At 33.3% G+C, this 10,784-nt stretch overlaps 2 protein-coding genes across 2 annotated transcripts; both read right to left on the bottom strand.

The window, feature by feature from the left end:
- Positions 1-867: 867 nt before the first annotated feature.
- Positions 868-7,196, bottom strand: LOC115886492. Its single transcript, XM_030905666.1, has 4 exons — positions 6,885-7,196; positions 6,549-6,830; positions 2,384-2,921; positions 868-1,135 (listed from the first exon to the last, which is right to left on the bottom strand). The coding sequence occupies exons 1-4, from the start codon at positions 7,119-7,121 to the stop codon at positions 900-902; spliced, it is 1,293 nt and encodes a 430-aa protein (XP_030761526.1). The 5' UTR covers positions 7,122-7,196; the 3' UTR covers positions 868-899.
- Positions 7,197-7,488: 292 nt separating this feature from the next.
- Positions 7,489-10,542, bottom strand: LOC115886672 (histone-lysine N-methyltransferase SMYD3-like). The gene is made up of 4 exons (XM_030905925.1): positions 10,397-10,542; positions 9,296-9,686; positions 7,544-8,806; positions 7,489-7,494 (listed from the first exon to the last, which is right to left on the bottom strand). Exons 2-4 carry the CDS (start codon positions 9,644-9,646, stop codon positions 7,489-7,491), a joined length of 1,620 nt encoding a protein of 539 aa, XP_030761785.1. The 5' UTR covers positions 9,647-9,686; positions 10,397-10,542.
- Between the last annotated feature and the right edge of the window lie 242 nt (positions 10,543-10,784).

Raw genomic sequence — 10,784 nt, 5'->3', positions numbered from 1 at the left:
CTTTGGTCTCAAATCTCTGGATATTCCTTGCGATTGTAGATTTTCCAGGTATCGGTCTATTCGGATACAGAGCAGCAAACATGCCCGACAACTTTTGATAACTATTTCCTTGATAATACCATTTAATCATCAATACTTTTTCTTCGGTAGTGTAATTCATGGCTAATATTTTCGATGTAGGTATGAGTTTTTAATAATAATAATAAAGCACTAAATAGATAAATTTCTGAAATGACAACTTCATTTGACAGTTTTACAGACATCTTTTACCTTGACTGGTGCTCATAAGTAAATACAGGGCCATAAGAAAGGAGAAATATTTAAAAAGAAATCGGTGATAACTCGTAAACGGGCTAATCAAAAATATCTAAAGTTATTCTTTTGAAATGTGGGTTTTAGTGCTCTTCAATAAACCTAAATAGAATTATTCTCTAAAATAATTAGGGAAGCCAATAATTGACCCCATTAAAATTTACATGGTATTTCCTATGTTCCGCTCGACGATGCAACACAACAAGGTATATATTTCAATTACGATCCGGAATTTGACAGTGTCTTTTTAAACACCCTGTATAAAATATGTTGGCAGTATAAATGCACGTTTTTTTAATATACAGGATGATTTAACAATACAATTTCTAGTCGAGTAAAATCTAACACCCCTTTAAATAATTGCAGTTCTTTAAGAGATATCCAAGAGTATACAGTGTTAGTCATAGTTAGATGTAATTTCATGTAAAACACACTGTATTTTTGATATTATAAATCCACAACGATTTTAACCAAACTTGTGTCATATGTTTCTTTTTTTTTGTAATAGTATATCCACTATAAGAAAAAAATAATAAAAATAATAAAACCACAACCTTTGATAATTAGTTTCTTTATTTTTATAAAAATTAGTACTCTTGGTAACAGCACCGACAATTTTTAGGATCACAGTGACAGTTTTCATCCATTATCAATCTTTTTTCTTCGGGCATTACAGAACTGGATTCTATTTTTTCTCCGGGAATCACAGAACTTGCCTCAGGCTTGGCCGTTATTTCTTCTGTGGATTTTATCGATTTTTCCTTCTCGATTTCTGGAGCTAATATGGGTAATACTTGTGATGCATCAGCAACACGTTCTAGAACTATCAATTATAATTGCTTCATTATTTTTATTAATACTAGTAAAGACTATACAGGGTTGTTCACCACATACGACACGGAGTATTGTAGCTAAACGATGAGATTTTTTCAAATTGTAAGTTTTGGGTTCGTTGAAGGACTATTAGAGCTACAATTTAGAAATAATTTTACAAGATACAGAGTGTCCCAAATAAGTAAAAAATATCAAAGTTGTATTTTTTTAAATGGAACACCCTGTATATTATTAAATTTCTAGTTTCTACGATTAAAATAAAGGTAAATTTGATTAAGGTTTATTATATTTAAACCTTACCGTTTTTGAAATATTTTCAATTTTGTGAAATTGCAGTAAAAATTTTAAGGCTTCATTTCTCCAAGGGTATCAAAGTTTTTAACACTAAATATTTACTGAAGTTTATTTATTGTTCAGTTATTGTGTTGCAATAATAAAAATAATACTACCTTATACAGAGTGTCTAAAATTTATTTTAAATAATTATTAGCTTCAAACGGCAAAAACTTGTTTAATTTAAATGGAACACCCTGTATATTTTACGAGAATCAGATGCACAATTAAATTGTCTATCAAATTATGTTATACCATTTTTTACCTATCTCTTTAAGTTTCCGTAGAAAATGCATTTTCTTGTAATTTAGAACTTATTTATCAATATACACATGGAATATTGACATTTTAGATTATTTTTAAAGATGTACCAAATTTTTAAAGAGTACAGATACTAATATTGTCGATATAATTTGTTTATTTCATTAAAAAATAAAAAAAACTGTTTAAATATTTGTTAAAGAGGATCAATTAATATGATTCCAGTATTCAAACTACATTAACTGACTGTTTGCGTTGATTAATAATAATTGCTCCAAATACTAAAAAACTGAATTTTGTATGGGTATTAGACAGTGTGATAAAAAGTAACACCTTAAAGATGATATTTCATTTTTTAATAAATGTTTATTTATAACCACAGAGACTTTAATTTTGATAACTTATTATTATATTTATTATATTATACTCAAATCCACATTTATTTAGAATAATTTATTAACGAACACACAATTAAGTATGTAATTAATTAGTATATGGGCGGAAATAATGGTGTTATATATAATTAATGGTATACTCTTTTATAAAGATTTAAATAGTTTTCTTTTTGCATACAAATGGGCTAGTACTATTATCGTTTTGCGAAAAACGATAATATTACTCGAACTTGTAGCACCCTGTATACCTTTTATTTCTAACATAGAATTAGTCATCTCAACAATGGCAGGATTCTCGTTACAATCACACTTCTCCTTGTCACATTCACAAGGTGGTATTTGATTGGTCCTCCACATAGAATAAACTCCATCTTCTTTCTTCTGTTCGACCACATTAACGAACTCGATACTTTTGGCGTCTTCCTTGGACAGTAAAATCAAGTCTTCCAGATCTGTCGGTTCTTCTGGAATCTTTTCTGGTGGTTCGTCCTTTACCTTGAAAGACGACGATTTTCTCGGTTGTTGTTGTTTGAGGTTCGGGATCATGTCAGACTTTCTGGACGCCTTTCTGGATGGCTTTCTGGATGCTCTTGAAGCTCTAGAACTCCTGGAGGAACCGCTTTTTAAGGAGCCTCTAGACTTGCGTTCGGATCTGGACTCTGCAGGTACGGTTGGTGTCCAATTGTCCAGATCTTTGATTTGTTTTTCCGAGTCCATTACTGCAGGATCTTGTTCGTATTCACCGGAGATATAGTGGCAAAATCTGCACCTTTTTTCTATCATTAACTGTAAACAAGTTACTTTATACAGGGTGGCCCATCGAAAACGTTCCGCAAGGCATAACGGCCAGGGTAATTTTTTTTTCAGAAAATTCAAAAACACGTCGATTTTGTTTGTGAGGGGGACAACTTTTGCCACAAAAATGATTGCAAAAACTTCAACCCTCTAAGCGGGGGTGTCATCCCCCATTTTTTTCAAATGGGCAGGGGGTTCAAGTGGTACCGCAATGAAAAGGGCTTTCTATTCTCTATACTTTCCCGCTTCGTTTTTGAAAATCGGTCGAGTCATTGAGAAAATATGAAGGATTGAAATTTGAAAAGTTTATTTAAACATTTATCAGAGTAAATGATAAGGATAAATTCCTTCGACCAATTTGCTGTTTTTTCTTGTTATTCCTAGATGTTTACGCATTTTTTCACTTGCCACAAGGCTGAACGATCAGGTGCGGTAGTTGCTAGATAGCTGTTCTGTGACTTGTGCGTTGAACTTCTTCTCAATATCGTTAAACTTTTTAACAATTATGGTGTACTCACTTGCAGAAAAAGTGGAAATAATCGAACTTTTTTAAAAATAATGAATGTGGCAATCGGGTTGCGTAGATATTCAATGAATGCCATCCTGACAAACACCTTTATGGCAAAATTGTTCGCGAGTTAGTAGCAAAATTTCGCGAAACTGGTTCCGTTATGAATAAAAAAAGGCAGAGGGAAAATCCTGTAGTAAATGACGCTATGGAGGTATTCGTATTGGGCCAAGTTGCCATGGATACAAGAAAAAAATACAAGTTGCCGCTGAGTACAAGAAAATTAGCCAGTGAAACCGGCGTGAATCGTACAAGTGTCCAAAGGATATTAAAAAACCGCAAGTTCCAACTGTACAAAATTCAGTTAGTACAAGAACACAACGAAGACGATTTTGATCGTCGCTTGCAATTTTGTGAAACTATGAGTGAACGAGTGGCGAATGATAATAATTTCCTATTTAATATGTGTTTTTTGAATATTACTTTCTTTTTGAACGGTGTAGTTAATCGGTACAACTGTCGGTACTGAGCTGAGGACAACCCTAGCATGGGCGTCGGACAGGGGGGACAAGAGACCCCTGGACATTGAAACAGTAAAAATAAAAGCTATCTTTTTACATCTGTAAAATAATCATTATTATGAAACTTTGGTAATTATTGGGAAAACTGGAAATCGTCAGATTTTCACCAAAATTGGTATACACCCTATTTTAAGGTCGTAGATTACGAATCTGAACTTTTTTCTTGGCGGTCTCTTACCGTTTTTCAGAAAAACGGAAAATTATTTCAACATCGAATTTTTTTTAATTTCTCATATTTTTAAGGTTTTCTAGCACATATTTTGTTAGGTATTCAATAAACAATGATGTTATTGCTATTTTCTGTTACTTTTTTAACCAATTCTATGCATAATAGAGGAAAATTTGCTAAAATAAATTTGTAAACAATCTGAAAATGTTGGGTTATGTGTTTCTGGCATTTAAAGCAACGTTGCCAATGCTAACTCTAAATTTAGCGTGATTTTTTCGCTCTTTCTGGGATTACGAAAGGCGGTCGCCAGAAGAACGGCTCCTTCCCATAATTGCTATTTTACCAACGAGAACTGACTATTTATAACCACGAAGTTGCACGAAAGAGATTCGATTGCATTGCTTACAACTTCCATGCGGAGGGTGTTAATCTTTTGTTGTTATATTATATCAAAAAAGATTAACCTCCTCCGCAAAAAGTTAAAACCAATGCAATCAAAATACCTCGTGCAACTTCGTGATTAAAAAATCTTTATATAACTTCTTTGCGGAGGGGTTAATCTTTTTTTGATATAATATAACAACAAAAGATTAACACCCTCCACATGAAGTTGTAACCAATGCAATCAAAACTCTTTCGTGCAACTTCGTGTTATAAATAATATAATATAACAAAAAAAAAGATTAACCCCCTCCACATAGAAGTTGAAACCAATGCAATCAAAACTCTTCCGCGTAACTTTGTGGATATAGGTAGGTAGGTATATTTAATTATTTGTCGATCTCATAATAGGAAATTTATTTAAAATCCCTAATCACCCGAAAAATAGAAGATATGGCAACGTTGTAAATTTTCTAATTTCTACATTAGGTTTAGAATATATTTGTCTCTCTCATTACATAGGAAAGAGAAAGAAGGATATATCAAATGTCAAACTTCCGTCTGGTCTCAATTTTCTTTGTTATTTTGTTAAGAAAAGTGTTTTTCAATAAAATTTTGGACATTTTTCTATCCCCAATCAAGTGCAGCTTTTAGATAAACTATAATATAACGGAAATATACTGAAATTATTACTTTATAGGGCCGAAATAAAGAAAAATTCAATGTTGAAATAATTTTCCGTTTTTCTGAAAAACGGTAAGAGACCGCCAAGAAACAAGTTCAGATTCGTAATCTACGACCTCAAAATAGTGTGTATACCAATTTTGGTGAAAATCGGACGATTTCCCAATAATTAACGGAATTTTTAGGTGTTACCTGTAAAATAATAAAAAATGTATTTCAATTTTTTATTCATTTTTACCTTGCCCCCCCCCCTAAACTTCATTCTTCCGGCGCCCATGAACCCTAGGGTTTTCCACGAGGTGCACACAAAAAACCCTTAGAAATTGAACGTGTGGTCTGGTATTTTTGGAAATTCTACTGTAGGTCAGTTTAACGATATTGCGAAGAACTTCAACGCACAAGTCACAGAACAGTTCAGCCTTGTGGCAAGTGAAAAAATGCGTAAATATCTAGAAATAATAACAGAAAACAGCAAATTGGTCGAAGAAATTTATCCTTATCATTTACTCTGATAAATGTTTAAATAAACTGTTCAAATTTCAATCCTTCATATTTTCTCAACGACTCGACCGATTTTCAAAAACGAAGCGGGGAAATATAGAGAAACACCCAAACCGCTTAGAGAGTTGAAGATTTTGTAAAAAATTTTGGGGCAAAAGTTGTCCCCCTCACAAACAAAATTGACGTGTCTTTGGATTTTTTGAAAAAAACAACACCCTGGCCGTTATGCCTAGCGGAAAGTTTTCGATGGGCCACCCTGTATAGAGTGATTCACGGCGATGGCACGTTAGACGTTTATAGAGAGATTTTTTTTTGAAAATTTGAACTTTTACAAAAAGGCTTCTGCTCCAAGTGGTAGTATCTTTCTTTTTTCAAATGGAACACCCGGTATATTATTACATTTCTTATTATATTCTTTATTTTATTTATATTATTACATACTTTCAAATCTCATAATTTGTCTATTATACTAACCTATACCCATCTCTAACATTTTTTTGAGATAATAAATAAAACATAATATATGTAAAATTGACAAAAACATGATCTTGAATAAGCATTGGTAAAATGATGAATTGAACATTTTAAAAGGTGAAATTTGGGTTATAAGTTAACGAAACTCTGTATATTCAATCTATCTAAATCAACTCACTGTTGAGAGTACTCATCAGAGAGAGCCAAAAAATTATTTATTTCCGTTTGTTATAAAATTGCCGAAATCCTTGTTATTTTAAATGGTTTTCCATGTCTAATGCTTCCTTTACTGTAAAATAATTGTAGAGAAAATACTTTACTTTAGTTTCGTGTAATTTCTTCTTTTGTAATTCTTCCAATATGTCCCACCATACACTTTTTTTCGCTACCAATTTACCTAGTTCGTTCTCGCTTTCTTTCTTTTTGTTTTTCTTCCTTGTTGTTTTTTTATCCTTTTCAATTTTTGTTTCTGCAGTTTTTTCATTAATCCTTTCAATGACGCTGCATTTTATCGGTTCTAAGTTCCTTTCAATCACACTCCTCCAAAACTGCACGCACTTTTCAGTTTCTTCTTTAGTTAAAGAATTCTCAAATGAAATCGTCTAAAAAATCTCATTTTTTTGTACGAGATTCTAACAAAATAAACTGTTCCCCACCTTATACAATGATTCTCCTGATGACACTTTATCCAGATCAACCTCAGAAGACTCGGAAGCGCTATGGAACTGCGGATCTTTCAAAACTGTCAAGTTTTCGTCATCGAGTTGATAGATTCTATCGCCTTTTTTTCGGACTTTGAGTAGACTCGAGTGTTTTTCGGTGGGTGGTGGTTGTTCCGGAGTACTGTCATCTGTTAAATTGGAACTTCTTAGTTGAGTCTCTGGTTCGTTCATTTTAAAATGTTTTATAATAGAGACAGTTTAGTGTAATTGTCACCAAAGTCCTTTTATTCTTGTGTCAAAATTTGATATTTTGTGTTAAAAGTCATAGATAATAGTTATTTTTTATACAAGACGATAATGCAGTTTTATCACAATATTTTTTCCATAGCGAGTTACGTTTTAAAAAATATTCAGAAATTATTATTTCAAGGAATAATTCATTACGAGTTAATAGTAGATTATTTTCTTTTATCTATGGCTTTCAATCAATCTAATCAATCAACTTTCATTTCATCAGCTTCTAATCAAATGACATTAAAATGATTTAAATCAAAAAAACTGTTAAGCTTTCTGTGAGGCTTTCAGCTCTGAAGATGAGTTATAACTGAAGAAAAGAAGACACAATAGATATAAATATAATAAGACAAACTAACATAAAATTCAAGAATTTTATTACCAGGCATTTTAAGCAGATCACAAAATATTCTCTTAATATTAACATCAACTTTAGTTGGTTCACCGCTGGACAGAGCTCTAACTTTCTTAGTCACGGTCTTCAGCAACCCACTAGCATCTCCCGAGGGACTTTCCAGAGCCTTCTGGACCGTCTCCACCAACTTGAGGTACTGCTCAGTGTTTCCTGGGTTCAAGCAATCGAAAATTGGCCAATTATTCTCGCAAGCGTCGCACTTACAGTTGAAATGGAAGTTTTGCCACAGCTGGTGGGTGCGTACCACCTTGGGAAACTCCGCAAAATTGTAGTTCCGGTACGTTAAAGAACACGATTCACCTTTTTTGATATCTTTCGCAGCCCTGAGTACAAGAGACGATCCAAAAAACGATGTAGTAAGATTGGCATAACAATCATGTTTCAAAAGACTGGCAAAAGGGTATAAAGCATCTCCCATAACATGAAACTCGGTGTTTACAGACGATTTCTTGGTTTTCTCCACTGAAATTTTCGAAGAACTCGTACTAAGGTACTGATGGAACAGTAATTCCTTCAATCTTTCCTCGCTTAGTCCGGTTTTGGTAAAAAAATCAGAGTATTTCTTCAAAAAATACGTGTAGATACATGCCTCGTTTGCAGCTTCAAAAAACTCCCTTACTGTCCGCTTCTCCTTGTTTGTTTCTATCTCTTGCACTTCCTCAAACCTATCTGAACGATATACCGTACCATCAAACTGAGTACCGTTTGAAGCACTCTCTTTAACACCTCTTAGAACGGTTTTAACGCTTATTTGTTCAATGAAATCGTATTGGCAAAGATCACACTCACTGTAATGGTACTCTTCGAAGGCTCTGGACTGACATTCTTCGCTACAATATAGTGCGGTACGACATTTTTGACATGGGATGAGGTTGTAGCACAGTTCAAGGCATTCGTGGCAATGTAGGTACTTTTGGGAAGGTCCAATACCAACTGCAACCACGTAGGGTTGTTCTATAGCGATTATTTCACCTGCTGGTATGTCTTTGATGGCAACCACCTGTTTTCCTGACTCTGAATTTGATTGGATTTCTATGGAGTCGGATGCGCAGGGTATTTTAGGGTTGATGTTGGGAATATTGGGGAGATTTTCATGGTATTTTTGGGTTTCTTGGTTGGGGAGGTTGTGTTCAGCTTGTGCTTTACGATCTTCGAGTTTTCCAATCATTTCTGCGGGATAATTGTTTTCTTTTGCTCTCTGAATGTCCTAAAAAAAGATAAAAATATATTCAATATCAATCTTTCTGTTTGAGATTTTTAATCCAATTTTTTTAAGAAAATATTCAGACAGTATCTGTTTGTCTGTCAGTCTGTCTGTAACACGATAACTCAAAAACCGCTAAACCGATTTTAACCAAATTTGGCACAAAAATACTGTGGCACCCGAGAATCTGGCCATTAGTTTTTGGTGGGGGTGGTAAGGGGGTATGGGAGGGGGTTAAAAATTTTTAAAAATCGTAACTCCGAAATTACAGTAGCTAGCGAAACGCGGTTTTCAATTTAAGATTAGGAATAATATTTGCAACAAAATTTGTAATAACATCAAAATCAGTCAAAGTCGCAGTTTTTGAGATAAATTAACAATTAATTTTTTTAAATAAAATGCTCTATATTTTTTTCTGTACTGAGAAATTATTAGTATTAATTAAAAATAACGGTAAAGGTAAAATAACGGTAAAAAAAGGTATACACTTACCCTCAAACATTCCTTGTAGTACCCTCTCTCGAAAAGCACCTCAGATCTTCCCCCATAAGCCAACCCGAGGTACTCGCTACCAGGTTCAGCATTGGCGATGCTTTCGGTGAAAGCCAGAATAGCTTTTTGGTACTTTTTCTGCCTGAGCATCTTGGCACCTTCCTCTCTTAGCTTCAGAGAGGTGTCGTTGCATTTGGAGATCTTTCCCCCAGCCTCTATGTCTTTGAAAGGAGCTGGGCAATGCTTGTTTGACAGTTCCTCAAGCATTCCGATGATTTTCAGGTCGGATTTGAGCGAGAGCAATTGCTCGCTGGTGATTTGGGGGTCTTCGATCTCTCCGGGAGACAGCATTTTTGGAGATTATGGATGTTCGAGGTTTTTTGTGTAATCACTACAAAAAAAATTGTGGGTAAAATCGCTAAGAAAAATTATATAAATAAATTCAGTGAACTTTTGAGGCATCTCGTTGAAAATAACTGATGGTAATCCCTTTTTTAGTCATATATTCAGTTAAACTATTGGTAGTTTTTTAAAAAAAGTTGATTTAGGTGATGCACAAATGGGAGATATCTGGATATTCATAATTTGCTTCATACAAGCCAATTTTTTAAAAACAAAATTACATTTTTATAAAAACTATTAATATACCGGGTGTTTCTCAAAAGTGCCTCACGAAAAAATAAAAAATTATAGAGGTGAGCCGCTTTAATAAAAAAATAAATCGGAGATATATTCATAATTTGCATCACACAAGCCAAATTTTTAACAACAAAATTTAAATTTTCGCTTTATTAAAAATATTTAATTAAATATATGAGCTCTATATAGACGAATGAGCTAATAATTAGCTACTTTTACAAATTTTATCGTATTACATATTAAAAATTAAAAAAAAAAACAGTTATTTCGCGTAAACAGCAATTTCGAAGCAATGCAAATCTAAAAATACAAAAACTATCATCGTTTCAATGAGATCACTAACTTAAAATAACCAATCACATTTAGAACACACATTTTTCGCAAAATTTTCCAAAACACTCAAACTCTTCACTAAATTCTCTTCAAAAACCCCAATATTAAATTTTTCTGACACTAACATACCTGTTAAATCAGTGTTTTTTTCCCATAACGCAATACTATTAGAGTTACAACAAAACTAAGAAAAATATGGAGCAGATGAGATGGATGCCTGTGGATTTTTGGACCGGATCCAAAAACCGATTCAAATTTTAAGCGGTGTTTATTCCAGGCTAATCTACTTAGTGTAGGAGAGAAAAAAAAGATATTTGTAGTGATTTCCCGTGCTAAAATAGGATAAAAATAGATTTTTAATGAAAAGAAGCGGGTTATATGTGGCCTAGTTCTTAATTTCTACAATTTCATCCTGGTAGTTGCACAACGTTATAAATAAAACTGCCTAAATTTAGAGTCAAGTGTTTATGAAGTTTGTAGGATCTTATTTGAATGTAGCAAAGAAAAAATTACTAGT

This window comes from Sitophilus oryzae, unplaced genomic scaffold, assembly GCF_002938485.1.
Source record: "Sitophilus oryzae breed Bouriz unplaced genomic scaffold, Soryzae_2.0 scaffold_494_pilon_pilon, whole genome shotgun sequence".
Classification (NCBI taxonomy): domain Eukaryota; kingdom Metazoa; phylum Arthropoda; class Insecta; order Coleoptera; family Curculionidae; genus Sitophilus; species Sitophilus oryzae.
The sequence above is the reverse complement of the archived record's forward strand: the minus strand, read 5'-3'. Positions and strand labels throughout refer to the sequence as shown.

Excerpts from the sequence above, each read along its gene's own strand:
- LOC115886492 (XM_030905666.1), bottom strand. The coding sequence starts at position 7,121 with ATGAACGAACCAGAGACTCAACTAAGAAGTTCCAATTTAACAGATGAC. Across the intron at positions 6,831-6,884 it reads CAGGAGAATCATTGTATAAG|ACGATTTCATTTGAGAATTC; the intron begins GTGGGGAACAGT and ends GAGATTTTTTAG. Across the intron at positions 2,922-6,548 it reads AGAAATTACACGAAACTAAA|TTAATGATAGAAAAAAGGTG; the intron begins GTAAAGTATTTT and ends ACTTGTTTACAG.
- LOC115886672 (XM_030905925.1), bottom strand. The coding sequence starts at position 9,646 with ATGCTGTCTCCCGGAGAGATCGAAGACCCCCAAATCACCAGCGAGCAA. Across the intron at positions 8,807-9,295 it reads ACTACAAGGAATGTTTGAGG|GACATTCAGAGAGCAAAAGA; the intron begins GTAAGTGTATAC and ends ATCTTTTTTTAG.